Source organism: Zonotrichia albicollis, chromosome 12 (assembly GCF_047830755.1).
Source record: "Zonotrichia albicollis isolate bZonAlb1 chromosome 12, bZonAlb1.hap1, whole genome shotgun sequence".
In the NCBI taxonomy this organism is placed as follows: domain Eukaryota; kingdom Metazoa; phylum Chordata; class Aves; order Passeriformes; family Passerellidae; genus Zonotrichia; species Zonotrichia albicollis.
The window spans coordinates 16,214,657-16,233,805 of NC_133830.1; the positions used below are offsets into that span (position 1 = coordinate 16,214,657).

Here is a 19,149-nt window from a genome sequence, read left to right on the forward strand (position 1 = left end):
GGCAACCAGTTCAGGTACTTACTAGGAAAGCTGATTTACTGTTCAGAAGTATCAAAGCCTCGTGCACCGATTGACACAACAGAATGTAATGCAGTTCTGAACCAGAGGGGCGTGGTTATGTCAGGTTTTGTTTGAAAATTCTTTATTTCAGAATATATTTCAAGTGCCATTTTTAGCACTTATGAAATAACAGAGCATGTGTTGAAGCTGGCAGGTGGTGTTCACTGACAGCACACAGCCCTGCTCACTGCCCCTGCCCTCCCCAAATGTCCCTAGGACTTACAGGGACTGTCCCCAGGGCTGGAGCAGCCCTGCTGTGGGGACAAGGTGGGGCTGGAGAGGAGACAACACTGCACAGAGCTGCTTGTGCCCTTTCAGCAGCTAAAGGGAGCTTGGGAGGTGATGGGGAGAGGGCCATGGCAGGGTCTGGAGCAGTCAGGGGATGGTGGGATTACATTTAAGGAAGACATTTTAGGCTGTGGATTGTGAAACCTTGGCATGGTTTGTCCAGGGAAGTGGGGGCTGCCCCATCCCTGGAAGTGTTCAAGGCCAGGCTGGGTGGGGTTTGGAGCAATTGGGACAGTGGAAGGTGTCCCTGCCCATGGCAGGGGTGGAATGACACGAGCTTTGAAGTCCCTTTCAGTCCAAGCCGCTCGTAGTTCTCCTTTAATGGTTTAGCACAAAGGAACAAGTTTTATTCTTTTGATGAGAGGATAGATCCCTCAGATTTCATCTGCAATATTGAAAATGCTTTCTGGATAGGACATGTTAGTAGACAGCAGGTATTTTGGGTGGTTTTGATACTGCCTAACATTGTTGAAAGGGGGAAAAATTTGTGAAGGACCCCACTTTACAGGCAAGTTAATTTAACATGCTGTAGTAATGAAAACTTTTCATTGACCTTGATTAGAATGAAATGATGTCTTTTGGACAGGTAACCAGGAAATGCCTCACATAAGTTTAATCTTGTGGAATATAATGGAGGAACAGTGGCTGTGACTCTGGAGTTGCTTCAGTTTTGCAACAGACAAAATGATCCCCTTAAGATATTCTCCTTATGTTGAACAAATTCAAGTTCTGGAATTCTACAAATTACTGCACTTTTTACTGTCACATTTCTTTTCCTACTTTTTCCAGGGTACATTTCCTAATTTCCCCCCTGTTTTTTACAGGCAATATGAAACAGTTGTTCCTCTTGAAGATTCAGTGGTGACTGAAGTCACAGCGACGCTGCAGGAATGGGCCGTGCTCTGGAAACAGCTGTATGTGGTAAGAGCAGTGCTCCTCTGCTTGTGTGCACATCTCTGATACCCTGGGAGCAATGTTGCCTGCCTTTGTGCATTCAAAATCCACCAGAATCAAAATCAGAATTGTTGGATTCCTTGTATTTAATGGGGGCTCCCCAACTGCAGAATAATGGATCACGTGAGGGTCACATGGACTACGCTGGAACTTTCTGCAGTTCTGAAATTCTACCCTCTGATCTGAAAATTTCATTGTTACAAAAAAGGCAGCAATTTTCAAGTGCTATTAAGTATGTTAGAGATAATATAATACTTTTGCAAGTCCCATCAAAGACTTTCAAAAATTATTCAGCACAGTTTGTAAGTAGTTGTTTTATTGTGTGGAGTCTGAAAGGAGAGTTCAAACTATGGGAGGTTTTGTACAATTGTTCCTCCATAAATTAGGAGTAGACACTAGAATAAGTGTGTTGAGTTTTATAAACATCTTTCTTATATAATTTTCAGTTGCTGCCACATAATGTCTCCTGCTTTCATCCCTCTTCTTTTCTTACATTTTAATAGCCAAAGCCCATGACACAGCAGATAAAAAACTTGAGCATTTGAAGGTATTTTTTCCTGGCTTTTATTTTCTCTTTTTAGCTTAGTAATTGCAAGCCTTAACTGTAGGATAAGGATCAAGAACTGTAGGTGGTCTAAGCTTGCATTTCCTTCCTTTAGAGAAATACCTCTACATAGAGCTGCAGGAGCTTTGTTTCCTCATTTAAACCTGCAGTGACAACAGTTACATGTCTAGGAAACCAACCCAGGAATGATCCACTGGAGTCCAATGCATCTGCAGCATAACCAGCTGTGTTCTGTGCTTCAAAAAGCAATCAACTCTTATGAAATCATAACTGGCCCCAGTTCTTCTATGGGGTCAGATGTCCCTGGAGGTGTTCTCTTGGGAAGGAGCATCTGATCTAATGCAGGAGAGTATGGAACATGGTACTTATAATGTTTTATACCACTCTTTACATCTAGTTGTAGGGGGATAGAATATAAGAAAATCTAGTGTAGAAAGTAATCTTACCCCTAAGGAGCTGCAGCTGGGCCAGTTAGCAAAGATTAGGAACAGGCCTGGCTTTAACAGGCCACAGCTGTAAGCAATGAGAAGATGCTATAAAAGAGTGGGGTGGCTGGGTGAGAAGGGAGCTGGAGTCAGTGGCTGCTTTGTGAAGAAGAGTCAGTGCTCTGAGGAGCTGCCCATGAGAAACACCAAGAAGGTTTGGAGCTTCTGTGATAAGGAATCAACAGTGTGGAACCCCTGCAGTAAGATGCCAACACCTCCTTTTTCCATTGTATACATACCTCTCTGGGAATGGGGATAAAGTGATCTTTTCTGTTTTCCTCCTGTAAGATTTTCTTTCTCTCCTTCTCCCCAGTGTCAGCTGAAGATGACAACAGTAATATTGGCAATGGTATTAAATTGGAAAAAGGGGAATCATTTTACCTATAAATGAGCTAAGCTTCCTTTCTACTTAAAGTATTTCTTTTTTTATTGTTAACACCAGTTCCTTGAGGGGAAGGAGAGAGAAAGCTCTGGCTATAAACTTTCATTTAGTGATTTTTCTTTCTGGGACTGCTTTCTATTGTAGCTCATTATATTTCTTATAGCATTGCACAAAACATTATTGTATTCTTAAATAACAGGGGAAAGAATTTACTGTTCTCATAGAACTTTGGAAGGAGGCATCTGCCCCATGACGAAATTGGCAGAGCTTCTGAGTGAAAAACACATTGTTTTGTGTTGTGGGGTTTTTTTCCCCCAAAACTTCTCAAAATTAGGAATTCTAATATAGAAATAATCACAGAATTGTTTAGACTGGAAGAGACTTCTTGAGATCATCAGCTGCCTTCTCAAGCAGGGTCAGCAAGACCAGGCTGACAAGACTGGACCAACCAATTCCTTCTGAATGGAGGCTCCCCAGCCTCCCTGGGCCAAGCTGCCCATGTTGGAGCACCTTCAGTGATTTCTTATCTGCACTGATGCAGTGCCACAGCTTCTCTGGCAGAACAACTGACACCATGGTTAAGTTGGTAACTGACATTTGTCCCATCTGTGGGCTGCACATTGGAAGCCTGAAGAGATGCACTGAGGTGCTTGTGGCAGAGCTGGGACTAGAATTTTATGCTTGGTGTTCAGACTGGAAGCTATGTAAGGACATTGCTTAAAATATATTGAAAGACTAAATGGAAATCCTTGTTTGTTGTTGGATCAGCACCAGCAGAAATTTTTATTATTCCCAAACTGTAATAAGAATCATCTAAGAAATGTAATTAATGTTATTTATCATGCTGCTGTGCCTAGTCAGCTTAGTGGAATGTTTCTTACTGTAGGGGAAATTGAAGTGCTGGTTGTTGCACAGACACTCTCAGTAAGTCAGTGCCTGCACAGGGCCCTTCACTGGTCAGTGGGGCTGCCAAACAACTTGAGCAGCCTCTCTGAACATCTCTAAATAGGCTTAAATGTTCATCTCATGCTTTTTGGGGAACTCCCTACCTGGATTGTGGTTTGAAAGACCAAGTTGGTTTCAATTAAAAATTGCCAGCAGTTCCCTTGGTAGTATTGTTGAGGTGCATTGTAAGGTTTGTGTTTGTCTCTCAGTGAAACAATGGGAGCTGGGATGTAACACCCAGGCAGCCTGCAGTGATTGAAACACTGCCTGGAGAGGGATGCTGTGTTCTTCCAAGATAAGGAAGTTCTGCTGACAGAAGATTGGAGGGAGGAGGAGAACAGTGAGAAATGAGAGGGTGAAGTAAAGCACAGCTTTGAGACAGTTGCAGAAAATTAGTTGGTGTAAAATATTGGGAATCTTCCTCGTTTTCTTCTGACCACAGAGATTCTGTGCCAGTACTGGGAATAAACTGTGCGTGGGGAAGCTTGGATGGGTTTGAGTTACAGGAGTTGTGCAGCAATTTTGGTTTAGATTTCTGAGAAATATGTATTAAGACGGTTAGCCTGAGATCATTGCATTGCACAGGGCTGTGATATTCTTTAAATTTTTGCTATCAAAGTGAAAGCCAAGTTTTAGTCTGAGGAGAAAAAGGCATTTGTCCATAATGAGATCACAGAGAAAGGACTGTGCCTGAAATGAATTTGAAATAGAAAGATGTATGATGTGTTGTTTGCTTTACTGTGATAACAAATTATGCTCTAAGCAGTTGGATTCTGATCATATAACTCTTTAAATACTGACAAAACAGCAAGTTTTTTTGAAAATGCTAGAGGTTTTTCTCCAATTGGAAAGCAATAGAAATAAAACTTGGATGGAAACTCTCAGAATCTGTTATTTATATAGGATGGGATTTTTAGCAAAAAACTATAACCTTGTTAAAAATTCTATGCTTACTTAAAAATAATCTATTTTAAAATAGATTGAGTAATTAGGAGTAGAACTTAAATATTTATTATTTAATAAAGGAGTAAAGATGCTAGTACTTTTATGGTTCTGGGGACAGACTTTTCAGCAGGGCCCATGGTGGTAGGACAAGGGGTAATGGTTTTAAAATGAAAAGAGGTCAGATTCAGACTAGATACAAGGAGAAGGAATTGTCCTGTGAGGGTGCTGGGGCCCTGGCACGGGTTCCCAGAGGAGCTGTGGCTGCCCCATCCCTGGAAGTGTCCAAGGCCAGGTTGGACAGGAGCTCGGAGCAACCTGGGACAATGGGAAGTGTCCCTTCCCATGGTGGGGGTGGAGCTGGGTGAGCTCTAAGGTCCCTTCCAACCCACACCATTCTGTGATTCTCTGTGAAGAGCACATTTCCCCTGTTTCAATGTGTAATCTGTGTGCAGACAAGGCAATGTTGTGCCACTGGAAAATGGAAAGCAATTCTTTGCCTTCTGATCTGTATCCAGGCTGTATCCTGTATCCAGGCTTCAGAGATGAGCACTGAAACAGAGATTTGGTTGCTACTTTCTGGCAAAAAACCCACTGCTCTATTTGACCTACTTGGTTTGGGTTTTCTTACTTTGACTGCTATTGTAAAAATCATTGGGAGGGAGTTCACTGAGAGTGTGGATTTCAGAATTTAAAATCTGTGCTGTGCAGCCACTGGAGCTGGTGCTAATGTGGGTAGGGTTACTGCTAGCCACAGCTGGCCAGATGTGTGTGTGTTTGCACACCCTCATGTGTTTGAGTACTGTCAGTAGTTGTTTTGCCTGTTGTTTTGCCTGGCTCTAATACTCTCTGTCCATTTGGACACCATAACTCTGTCCTTCTGAGGAAGCCTAAGAAATGTAGAGGAGGGTTTTACTTATTGTTTCCCAGTATTGCAAAGGCAATAAGCAAAAGGTGCCAGTGATTCCCTTCCCCAATCCTGTACTTCATTTGGAGTGGAGGAGAAAGGAAAAGTGAGATTATTGGTGTACCACTGTGAGCAGCTGAGCCTGTTCTGGTGCCTTCTCCAAAGGGACAAGGAAGAGAGCAGAAAAACAAAACCAAACCTTGGGGAGCCTTATTTAGGCCCAGAGGTGGATAAAGATGCAAAATTGCATTTGTCCCAGTGGAATGGGTGTGTGCAGCTCTCGGGTAGTTGCCCACACCAGTCTCCTGACTTCTGTTGAGACAGCAAAATGATACCAGTAAGGTTGTTAACTTTCTCTCTTACCCTGTATGTGCTGATAAGATTTGTTATTTTTATACTACTTCTAAATAAAGGATCTGCAAGTTCTCGGTAAGCTTTTGTTAATTAGGTCAAACAAGACTCCTGTGAGTTTTTAAGTCAGCTAAGGAGATCACTGAAACTCGCTGTTGGTGCACAGCAGCTATTTTAACTGTAAAAAAATTCCTCAGAGTCTGAGTTGTGATGTGAGGACTATTTCTGTTGAGAGACCAGATGACTGTGGAGAGACCAAGCATAATTGCCAATTTAGAGTTTGGTCAGATCAATAACATTAATTTGTTACTTTTATGCAAGGAGGAGTGGGGGATGTGTGGGGTGACTTCTTGTCCACTTTCAGCAGGAAGACCTAATGGTGTTGAGAATAGGTGGAATTTTTGCCAGCTCAGTGTGAAACCAATTTCCCATTGACTCCTTTTAAATTTCCTGAGGGATCCTATTAAGGAACAGACTGGGCAGCAGGACTTGGTGCAATTGCAGCTCTGTGATTTGGGTGGTTTTGGGTGTCCCTAAAATTGAAGCACTAGTTAAAACTCATCTTGGAAAATGCCATTCACTGAATCACTCAGGTAGTTTACTCTTATGGGGAGTGTTCTAGGAGACATTTTTATTCAGTGAGATGTGCTTTGCTCTACATCTGATTAAACATGGAATTGCTGATGCATTTTCTGAAGTATGTAGGCAGAAGAAAATGTGACATGACCTAAAATGGATGTGCTGTATCAGAAGGTCTCCCTTCAAGGAACAGAATTTCTTCAAGTCAAGGCTGAGCATATTAAATACACTTTTAAATTCTGTGCAAGCAGACTCCTGGAAAGATGAGGTATTTGTACCAAGGCAGATGTACAGAAGCAGTGCTGGTTGTATACATGGCCCTCTTACTCATTTTCATGTCATTTTCAAGGTTACCTTGAAGGAAAATTCCTTTAGGATGATTGTTCAGGTTTGTGAGTAATTTTAAAAGAATCTGAAGAGCTTGTCTGGCCTCACTTGACATTAACAGAGAGACTGAGTTCCTACTTAAGAAGACAGGACTCTGGATAATAGTGTTCAGCAGTGCTATGGAGATTTTTAAATCTGTCTGTGTTTGGAGTGAAGGATGGCTCTTGATGGAGTGACCAGGAGCTCAGATGGGAGTTTGGGGCAGCTGACAGTCTCATTAAGCCCTGCACAGCATATGAGGGAAATTAGGAGTAAATATTTCCACTTCCAGGAGCATCTAGTTCTTCAGTTCCTCAGAGGGAACAGTGCACTGAGAAATCATCTCATTGCTTAGCAACTGAATCTGAGGCTTTTAGCAGATTTGTTATTTGATTGCTAGAAAATAGTTGAAGATTTTTCTTGATTGGGTCGTGATGGGCGTGTGCAGAATGATTTGGAGAATGCAGAATAATGAACACTTGAGCATTGTATGCTGAAGGTGGATATTTTTATCATTCAGTATCTTTACTCACGGAGAGGGAAGCTGGAGATAAACCATGGAATGTTACAGGTTGGAAGTGACCTTGAAATATCATCTGGCCCAGCCTTTTGTCAGAGCGGGATCCTGCATGGGATTATGGAGCACCTTGTCCATATCCAGGGAAGGTTGTTTGTATTGGAAGGTGTTTCCTACATGGGGATGGGAACTCTCCTGGTGCAATTTACACCCATTGCCCTTTGTGTTTTCCCCGTGTGCCCTCATGGACAGGAGCCTCCATGCTCTGTGCTGGGATGGCATTCACAGGGAGAAAGGACCCAGCTGGTTTTGTCCTTGCTCACAGGCCAGGATCTGCAGCCCTCAGATCATCTTTGTGCCCCTCCCCTGGACCTGCTCCAGTCTGTCCCATCTTTCTGGAGTTGTGGGGACCAGAATAAAAACCTCAGGGTATAAGTGTCACAGTGTGATTTATACCTGCTCATTATCTTAGGCAATTAGAAGGTTTTGTAGGTAAAATCAGAGGCTTTTGCTGCTTGAGTGTGTTGAAAAGTTGAGTAGAAGCCTTTCTCTTGCTGTGTCAAATTGACTTGAATTTACATCAGTTTGTTAACTATGGTTTCTTGGAGGTCTTTAGTGGATGTCATGACCTCTCTCTACATTTCTTCCTCAGAAGAGCAGTATTCATGTAGAAATTGCACTTAATATTTATTAGGTTCCTGCTATAAAATGCAATCCATTTCAGTACTTCTCCCCTTAGCACTGACTTGCTGAAGCTCAGTTCAAGTGCTTCATACTTTAAGGTTATAAAAGGTTCCCATAATTATTATTTTTCTTTCCTTAATTTTAAGAAATTTCATGTAGTCAGTTTCTCCTAGTGATTTGTGGAAGACTCTGAGCTCTAAGGAATTAAAATAGGTGTAAGTTTTTAGGAGAGTAAAATAAAATTTGTTTGTAAGCAAGTCTATACCATGAAAATCTATTAGAATTGATTTGAAAGTTACTTTGCTTTGAAGAGCACAGGATGCTATGGCAGTTTATTGGGTTTAAACAACAGTATAACAAGGAGCCATAGGTGCAGTACCTTTCAATGAGTGCCACAGACAGATTTATGGTATCATTTAGGGTTATTAGGATCAACTAGACAGTTTTTATGTATTTTCAAACAAACAAAAGATTGACTATAAAACAAAACCTCTGAACTATCAATCAAATTGTGTGGGAGGAATATATGTTTTGAGTTACCATGGAGATGGATAGATTTTTAATAGATTTTAAAAGTAAAGACAGAATTAACTGTAAGTCACCTTCTGGTGTCCTTTGCAAGTCCTGCTGTGACAAATGACATGCAGGGTGTTTTATAACCTCTGCTTTGTAGGGAAATGTTATTTAGTCATTGATACGGGAGTCATTGACATTGATAATGTGCTCTTTTATTTTGGTAAATAAAACAGTAGTTGTACTACTGATGCTGACATTCATAGCAAATTGTGTGAGGATTTGGAGAGGGTTTGTTAGATGAAATTTTTCAAGTATTAACTGGTTTATAGTTAACAAAGAGCTCTTGCCTCTTTGAGTAATATCCAGTGTGCCTGATGCAAACAGTGCTACAGTACATGTGTAAAGTTCTTGTGTGATATTAAAACACAGGAATTGGATTTTATTGAATGCTGCTTTAAGAGCAGCTGGGAAAAACCAACAAGGAAGCAGAATTTACTCAGGGGAGACCACTGGCTGACCTGCAGATGATTTCAAGCAGTCTCTTTTGCACTGTAAACACACTGAATGTTGAATTGCATTAAGTAAAGGAAAGAAGGTTTTAATCAAAAAATTGTGCAGAAGTTTGAGAGTTTCTTCATCTGTCACTGGAGAAAATCACCTGAGCTGGTCTAAGTCTGCTGATGTTGTAGAATTGCATTTGAAATACAGGCAAGTGGTAATGTGGTTGGAGTTTAGTATCCCAAAGATGGACTTTGAGAAAACACAGCAGTTTGGTTGAGTTTAGTTTTTAAAGAACAGAAAATTGAGAGTGGGGGAGAAGGGCTGGGAGAGATGGCAGTCTGGCTTTTGGAGTGAGTGAGCAAGGTGCTGTGCACGGATAGGGCTTACAGAGGAAAAGGCTGATCATCCCTAGTGGGTATTTACTGGAGCTAAAGAGACAGTTTGGATTTCATTTCATAGAAGACAGAAATTGTTTTTCAGTAGAAAAGCAAAGAGCATCTGTCCTTTTGGCAGCCTGGATGGCACTGTGCTCCATGTGGTATCAAGAAGTGTCCTTCAGTCTTATCCTCATTTATGCCACTTTCTATGTTTCTGTCCTTAATACAAAGAGAGAAAAAGGCAACTAGCCTAAAACAATTGCAGTGATTAATAGTTATTGTAATTTAAATATATATATACATAACAAATTTATATTTGTTTTCTAAGAGGAGTGGGTAGGAGAAAGTTTCAAGGGTGGGAGGGGTAGAAAAATCAGTGTTATATGGATCAGTGTAGCACAATTGGACTAAATCCTTTGTGACTGGAGTGACAGTGAGCAAACATTGTGGCTGCAGCAGTGGACAGCCAGCACTTGGGCTGCCAAATCTGATTACTCTGCATTGTTGCATTTGGCTGGAGAGCAGGCAATGGCTGATAAACAAACAGGAATAAAAATGCATCTCAATTTAAAAACTCAGTAGTAAGCCTGGCAAATGGATAGACAATTAATTTTACATGACATATTAAGATGAAATGAAAATATTTAAGATTATTGAAGACCTGTTTCTTTGTTCTTATTTCAGCTTCCATCCACATGATTGGATATAATGTAGGCATAATTGGTAAATTAAAACTGTTCTAGAAATATAAGCAGGGTGAGAAAGGCAAACATCCAAGAACCAGAGAAATGCCAGTGTTCCCAGTCCAATCTGCTTTGTCCCTAAGGGTTCTGATAAGAATTTCAATCTCTCTCTAAAACCAAGGTAATACATCTCTAGTCTTGCATATGTTTTCTAAAAATATTGTATGTTTAAAGCATTTGGATGCTCAGTGTTACATAGAAATATTAGGAACGGGAAATATCTACCTTTATGGTAAGGTTTGAATAATTCTTAGTGAACTAAGCCCTAAGAATGGTATGTTGAGCCACAAATGGTAGTGAAGCTCTGAATGGTTGTTCCTGGGTCAGTCAAAATAAAGGGAGGTTCTGGATGTGGTCATGCAATCAAAAACTGCTGGGAAGCACAGGCAGAGGGAGCAAGGCTGATTTCAGTTGCTGTTTATCCACATTTTCTTGAGTTCTTGACTTTCTCTTTGAGCAGACTTCTCATAACAGTTTTTTGGTGACTGTTGGAATGAAGAAGGGGAAAATTAATATAAATTTGATCTTTGGAAACTGCTCACATCATTTCTTAAGTGGTGATTGTTACATCTTATTTTTAAGTTAATAGTGATTAATGGCCTTTGGAGAAATATGTTCTTTCAGAAATTCTTTTATCTGTTTCTTAAGGTTTTATTGTTTAATAGAAATTAATCATGCTATGCTTTACATGTAGAAATGTCTTAAAATAGAAGGAATGCAAAGAAAGAAAATAAAATTGGGAGAGGTTTCTGTGAGAGTACTGGAACTCAGTTTCTCACTTTTGTTGTGTTCATCTTCCTGTAAATTCCATGGTGGTTTTGTTTCCTTTTTAATTTAGAGTAGAGCCTTGTGCTTGCTGGTTGGTCATAGATACAGCCTTGGGTTCAATCATAAAAGCTGATTAAATATCAAAAGAATACTGATTGCCAAGTTTGATTTCAAAGTCTTTAGTTGCTGTCATTGCCATTGCTGTACTGTTTAGTGAGAAAAGCACACAATCAGAGTATCTATCCCTGAAATTATCCTGCTGCCTTTGAGGGGGAAAAATCCATCAGATATGAAGAATTAGCTCCAAAAGGTATTTAGGGCACCCTAACAGTTGATAAAACAAATACTCATTTCTTTTTACTGCCAGTGCTCCCTGCCACCAATAGGTCAAGATGCAGAGTGTTTAGATGAGATCCAATACATATTACAGAAAAAAACTGCCACTGGAATAATGGAAAACATAAATCATGTGTAGGGTTCTATTATTTGCTGATAATATAATGTAGCTCTTTGTATCAGTGCCTTCCTGTAGATGTGGTCTGGAGTTTGTGCTGCAGTGCCCAGCAAACCCTGCATCCCCCAGGGCTGGGGCTGAGGGGCTTTGGGGCTGCACAGCAGCTGCAGACCCAGGACATGCAGGAGCCTCCCCTGCTGGAGGGATGGGGAGATGTAATAGCTTTGGGCTCAGAGAAATGTAGTTACTTCTGGATTTGGTATTTGAGGCCCACTCTTTGGTCAAAGTCTTACCCACAGCAGTTAAGATCGTGTGCTTGTGTGATTTGGCACAGGGCTTCCTAGGGCTAATGTAACTATATTAATTCTTTCTTTTCACTGTGTTTTGCTGGGCTGGCTGTGAGTTTTGCAATCTCCCCGAGCTCAAAAAGCTTCTCATAAATCTGGAAGATGCTGAGCCCTGAGTTGGTTATCTGAAGTGTGTTTGTTTCAGCAAAGCGACAGAAGTCTGAGTTCAAAGCCCTGTACAGAGCAGGGCAAACAGTGGTGTCTTTTATGTTCTTTGCTGTTCAAGCATTGGCTGTTTGATCTAAATTAAATTGTGGTGGATGGAGCAGATTTCAGTTTATTCTTTCTGATACATCCTCAGAGTTGATGGGGTTTGGTGAATGCCTGTTCTGCAGTCTGTGCAGAGGCATTCAGGAGCAGAGGGACACCTATTGAACACCTCTCTGGACTCTCCAGAGGGTGGTTTGTCCCCTGCTGTCCCCTCCTGCCTGTGGCAGTGCCACCCACCCTCAGCAGCAGCAGTGGGGTGGGCACACAGCAGCCCTGGGCAGTCACTGGGCAGCGGGCTGGGGGTCTGAGCTTCCCTGCAGTTTGATCAGTGCCCTCCCACTGATGCTTATCAAAAATGCAGATTTTTGACTGTGATATTACTGAAAGTGTTTCTTTAATTTAAGAGTAATTATTCCAGCTTTCTTCTGTGAATTAGCTCAAGCTCACTTTACTGTGTACAGGTGCATAAACAGGTGCTAAAGTCCCAGAAGTGATCCCTGTGTTGTACATTTCCACTCCTATTACTGACAGCATGTCATAATATTTTAGGGTAGGCCAGTAAAGTTTTGAAGGCAGTAATTTTATATTGGGAATCCATCTCTGCCTTTCTCTGTGGTTTTTTTTCCTGAAGTCTCAGAACTTGAGGTAATAATCAATGCAGTCTTTCTGGCCTGTGTGTGACCTGGCAGGCTGTGCAGAGTGCACAGGGAAGCTGCCACTTCAAAGGGAGTTCCACGGAGAAGTTGCCACTTTTGAGGAGTAAAGGGGTAACATTTTTGGTACCAGAATTTTTATTGTGACCTGAATTGCTCAAGTTTAATTTGAAGTGCTCGTGGCCAGTTACCTTCCACTGCAGTTTCCCTGCAGGTGAGATTCTGCCCAGGGCTGGTAGGTGCTTTTACTGGTACTGTCCAATGGATTTGTTATTTTCTCATTAAAGGGACATGCTTGGAAAGCTGCTTAGATGGAATTTAATGAACTTCTAAAATGTAGCATAGAATAGTGGCTCACAGTAGCAAAAGAAAATTATCTTATTTTCTGGGTAAATGGGGAAAGTGGAGCAGCAAATGTTTCTTTTTAATCTTTTTGACTGTGTGTTCACTAATGAAAAGGACACTGTAAAAAAACAGGTGTGTGGCAGGTTTTCATTATAGAGTTAATGAAATTACTGTAAATAAAAGTGTTAATTATGGAATAGTTGTTAAAATGGAAGATAGGGAAGAGGAAAATAAGATTTTACTCACTGTGTGGATTTTGGGTTTTTTTCTGTAGCAATCAAACAACTTTATTGTATATAGGTATTATTAGTATTTTAATTTCACTTACCTTAGTGTGTTTTCTTTTATTTCCTGAATTTTGTTGGGTACTTCTTGCTTTCCTAAGTAACTCGGTTGTTCTTGTTTAGTTGTTACTTTAACTATTATGGAAGAGGACAATAAAAAAATTGTTGACTTAATTTTTTAATTGCAGGAAAAATTGACTGGACAATTTGTTTAGCTGCTAAGGAGTGATGTGAAGAGATGTTGCAGTTATTTCTTGAAGAGGCAGAAGGAATAGGGAAATGGGGATATCCAGTTGCCTTTCAAAAGGGGAAAATATTGTGACCAATTGAGTGCTAAGAAAATACAAACAAACAATAAGTTTTCTGCCAGTTTTTGTCTGGTCCTTGTGTCACAGAACAGAAACAGAATGGCAGTTTGTTTTTGGGGAACTAGCAGCGTCACTGACAAGTTTAGAGTCGGGAGGATGATTTTAATGAGGCACTTAGGCTTGTTGTTGGATTTTGGTGTCACACTCTGAAGTAGCTGGTGAGGGTTCTGTCTGGAGCTGACAATAATTGCCAGGCTTGTCAGCTCTCACTGTGATTCTGGTGCTGTCATCGTGGAAATCTACATTAGAAACACAGCTAAATGCAAGACTTGTGTTTAACAGTTATTCTGTTAACAGCATAGTATTCTGGAAGGAACAGAATGATGATTTGATATTTCCCTTGAAGCCACTGCATTGCTGTGTTAGATGAAGAACAGAATGCTGGTATTAAAATAGTTGCAGCAAGAGGAAACACAGACATTGTGTACTTTCCTTTTTTAAAAAGAATTCTCTTGTGTGAAGCAATCTAAAATAAATCTTTTCTAGTTGTCAGTTTTATTTATCCTAGAAAAGCCATACCCTGTTTTAAGATATAATTTTTTAACACCTCTAACACATTCCACTACTATTTTCCAAGGGGATTTTTTGTCAGTAAATCTGGGAAATGCATATCTAGGTAGTTGACAGGCTTTGCAAAAGAAAAGCCAGAATTCTCTTACACATGGACAATAGGCTGAACCATTTATACTCCATGTTTATCATTTGTACATTTACTATTTCCAGTGCAAACACTGGTACTATCTCAGCTGCTTTTTGGAGAACATTTTTGGGCAGTGGACGGCACCATTTTCTAATGGAGTTCCTCCATTTTATTAGAGGAAATGAAAGATCTGTGCCTTATGGAACATCTTTTGCTAGAGCTCCTCAAGTTGGTTTGGCCAGGACTTTCTGATGGGTTGAATAATCTAAGCCATCACCTTTCCTTTCCTGATTTCTTCTACCCCTCTGCCCTATGATGTTGAACCTCTTTACCAGTTTGAACTCAGTCTAACAAAAAAAAATTGATTTTCTTGCATATAAGTGGCTGTGCAGAGGAAAGAAATGTGATTTTATAGCTCCTGCCGTGGGAAGGATTGCAGTGCAGCTTCATCCATATTGTGAAGCAGAAGGCAATTCAGACAGGAATTTCTGGTGGATTAAATGGGCTGTGCTGCCACAGTGCTAAATTTCAATGTCATAACTGAGTGGTTACCAAGAAAAAGAATTTTTATATTATTGGTAATAGTCTAATGGCAGATTTATTATTTTTGTAACTGCAGACTCTTCTATTGTGGAACTTGGATTATTGCTGTGCTTGTTATCTCCATCATGGAGTTTCAGCTTTAAAAATCAGAAAGAATTAGGTGAAGAATGTTCACCTGGCTCACAGGGAGTTTTTCTGCTGTGTCTTCAGTTACACATGCACAGAATCACAGAACTGGGCAGGTTGGAAGGAATTTCTGGTCATCTCCAGTTCAACCTCCTCCCCAAAGCACACCCTGTTAGAGCAGGTTGGTGAGGGTCTTGTGCAGTTGAGGTTTGAATATTTTTGAGGAACCCACAACATCTCTTGGAAAAAGTCTATCCTAGATTTTGGCCACCCACAAGGGAAAAACATCTTCCTTTTATCTAGTTGGAATTTCTGGTGTCTGATGCTATGAACTAACCCTCCCTTGACACAATGATTAAAGAAATTAAGTGTAGAATTAAATCTAGCATTTACTAAGTGGTTTAAAACCAGATGAATTGATAAGAAAGCAATTGAAAATGGAGAATTTTTATTCAGTGCTGCTGGCTGTAATGGGACCTGCAGGGATGTGTTCCAGTCTGTTATTCACTGGTCTTTAATAGCAATCAGGGAAAAATCAGTGACATAGAAATTGCTGATGATGCAGAAATAGGAAGTTAAGCAATGATTAGGTCAGAAATGGTGTGGGTTCTGTCAGACACTTGGCTCAATGAAACAGCCCTGACTCCAAAACATCCAAATATAGCAGGGCCCCACAGATGGTGTTTGTGTCCTGAGGTGCAGTGACACTCAACAGGATGGAACATTACCATGGCAGAGCAATCCAACAGCAGCCTCTTCCCTGCTTCTGGCAGCTAAGAGGATCAGAAGTCTTGCCTTGCTAGACAGGGGGCATCTGGACTTGCAGAGGGGGAGAATAATTGAAGAATTCTCTGTATAAATGAATGAGGTGATTGCTGGGCAGCTGTTCCTGATTCTGCAGTGTCCTCTTCAGAATGGATGGGGAGCAGCCAGAGGGGCTCAGGGTGATCCATGATGGGAGGGGGAGCCTGGATGGATCTCCAGGGAATCCAGTGCACCTGAGTCCTTACAGTGAGTTAAGCTCCACCTTTGGCATTTTCAACATGTGCTTGTGTTGCCTGGTAAAAAAAATGTATCTGCAGCAGTGGATATTTTGCAGCCTCTCAAAAATTCAGGACTTTTTGGACCATATGAGTCACAGTTTTTTTCTGAAGCCTGTGCTCAATCTTCTCTCCTGCTTGTTATTCCTTATCCTATTTGCCATGAACAAGGGGAAGAGCTCATTCCATTTCTCTTTCCTGCAAGTTTTTGATTTAAATTATTTTTGTAATTTTGTCATTTCTAGTCTAAAAAGTCAGAGTCAAATCCGACCTTTAAAAAATACGATGTTTTCTGGATATTTTCATTATTACTCGAAAGAATTACCTGTTTATCCATGTCTTCTTGATGTATAATAGATAAAAATAGAAAGATAAATAAATAAATAAAAGCGAGAATAATGTTCCAGCAGAAACCTGACAGGGTGAAGAGATTACTTTGCACATTTGTTGAGACAAACTGCAGAAGCTGAGTGAGGAGTCAGCCTATTGTGACTTCTAAATGGGTGTGTGGAGGAGGGTTGCAGGTACTGATTGATAATTGTGGTAATCTGTCAACAATCTGTCAGTTCTCTCCAAGAAAAAAAAGGAGGACAAATCCCAGTATTTACAAAGCAGAGCCATGCAAATTTGGAGTAGTATTGAAGGCACTTGTTAATAATTAGGGTGATTAGCAATAGATTAATCACGGAAAGCAGTTGTTTCTTTATTACTGATATCTTTAAAACAAGACTGGATTGTATTTTAGATGATTTGTTGCCACATTATCCTGGAGGAAGTACGTTGCAGCAATCTGTGAGCAGGTTTCTGTGGCATGTGCCCTGCAGGAAGTCAGACTAGATAATCACAATAATCCTTTATAGTCTTGGAATGGATGAATCTTTAAATCTGTTTAGTCAGGACCAGCTGTGTTGAAAAACAGCATTACTGAAATACAAAAAAAATGATGCTGTGAGGTAGGGGATGTGCTGCTCTGATGTGTTTTACATTCTTCCAGGCAAGAGCATTGTATGCAAAAGACAAATGGTTTTTTAGGAGTCTTTGTCTAGTGATGCCTTTCAGAGATGAAGTGCTAATTCTTGTACCCCTTTAAACACATTCTTTGTGGTTTTTGATGACTTATCTCCTTGGTGAGGACAGGCTTTTTGGCTATTTATATAGAAACTGTGGAAGAGATTGACATTCAATACCTTTTTTTTGGGCTTTCCTACGTTTCAAACACTGCAGGGAACAGCAGATATTTTGGATATCCTTGAGTGGGAGATCACCAGAAATGGTTCTGTTGCCTGGTAAAGGTGTCAGGGGGAGTCAGGCCGGTTCCTGTGCCTTTCAGGCAGGTGTGGCAGCTGCAATCAGCTGTGTCCTGGAGGGCCCTGCTCTGCCAGACGTGCCAGGCAGCAAATAACGCTGCTGACACTGCTTGGCTGTCATTTATTAACTGGAGCTTTTCACCATTCTCCCTGGGCAGTGATGTTTTTCTTCCTTTGCATTTGGCTTTTGTCTGTGCAGCATCCTGAGCCCCAGTGAAAATGCCCAACTTCCACCTCAGGAGGTGACCCTATTTAAATTAGATGGAAAAAAGCTCAGGAACTACCTGCACTCCACACTGACAGGAATGCTTTGGTACTGTTTTTTAGAATAATGAAATGCCCAGAGTCAAAAAACATGGTTTTGTTCTGGCATAACTGGGATCTTTGTTTAAAATCTACAGTTTTAACAAGTGCCAGCCACAGGTCCCTTTACAAATATTTGCACTGCTTTTGTCACATACATGAAACAAACATTTTTAAATTGAAGAGGCTGGAATTAATTCTTTATCCTGGGAGTTTTACCTCTTTTCTCTTAGCTTTTTATTTGTAATTCTGTCTCTCATCTTTGAACTATTTTAATTTTTTATTTACCAAAAACTTGAATATTTTACAGAATGACTGAAAGCAAATATTTAAAAACAGGCTTTATTTATAATTTACATCCTATTTGCTGCATTCTGCTTTTCTTTTTTGTGCTTTTTGTTTAACTGCTAAATTGTAATTTGTTTTCACTCCTGCTGTATTATGGGATGGCTATCAGCTCAGTTCCAGAGTTTAAAGCTCCTCAGCTTCACATGTTCTTTCATGGGGTGAAGTAGCTTAGCTTGCATTTGAATCAGTTATTATTTTCCCAGTATTTTTCCTGAGGCCATGTGTGGAGCTGCAGAAGAAATGACTTGTTTATATAAATCTTACTTTGATGGATCTGAAACCCAAACTCTCCTCTCACAGACTCTCTGAGTAGATCCTACAGTGTAATTCCATTTGTTTTTTATTCTCTGGAGGCATCATCGCCCAAACATGGGGGTCTCTGCCCCTGCCCACAGCCACCACTGCAAGGCTCAGAGCTGTCCTGCCTTCCCCAATACTCCTGCTCTCACAGGCTTTGTGTCCATGACCCCTCTGAGATGGAGGCTGGAGGAAAATGCTGCTGGTCATTGCCACAGCTGCTATTCTGATCTTCCTCTTTAGAAACCTTTTGTTATTATGTATAAACACTCAAATCCAGACTTGAACAAGGGAGAGAACAGTTACATAGTCACTGGTAACAGCTGCTGGTTCAAGTGTGTGTATCCCTTTATTCTGCACCTCATTTCTCCTCCTGTCATGCTCCAAATTAGGAACAGCAGAGATGTTTTGCAAAAATGAGCTGTGGCTCCTGCATTTATTTTCTCTCCTTTTTTATTTTTTTTAATAATGGTGGGAGGCACAAAATGTGTCTGAGCCACCATTGAGCATTACTGTTAAAACTGTTGATAAATCAACAGGAGTTTGCATATACTGAAATAGCTCAAAGAGCCATAAAGAATCATTACTTCAGTAATGAGAAAATCCTCATGTGTAATGGAATTTTGATTTTCATACTCTCACAATTTTATGTTTCATTTCTGGTGTTTGAACAGAAATAACTGCATTATAATGCACAATAGAAACAGAAAATTTTGAAATTGTAGGTTTAAGTTAGAAAACAACTTGGGTGATCAGCTTCCCTTCCAAAAAATCCTGAGCTTCCAAATAAGGTGTACATAATTTCAGTGCATCTTAATCTTAGAAAAGAGTTGTGCTGTTTTTTGAACTCTGCCAAGTTATTATTTTATATATCTATTTTATAAAGACAAAATTAGGGCTTCCAGGAAGGATTAGAGTTGTACTAAACATCTGTGTGGAGCAGTAGAAATGGAT

At 40.4% G+C, this 19,149-nt stretch overlaps 1 protein-coding gene across 11 annotated transcripts in view; it reads left to right on the top strand.

The window, feature by feature from the left end:
* DOCK3 (dedicator of cytokinesis 3) overlaps positions 1–19,149 on the top strand; it is a 184,913-nt gene that overhangs the window by 30,390 nt on the left and 135,374 nt on the right. For all 11 annotated transcript variants that reach the window (XM_074550057.1, XM_026792412.2, XM_026792415.2 and 8 more), the window contains exon 5: positions 1,173–1,269. In XM_074550057.1, coding sequence (XP_074406158.1) covers positions 1,173–1,269 — 97 coding nt within the window. The remainder of the gene's footprint in view (positions 1–1,172; positions 1,270–19,149) is intronic.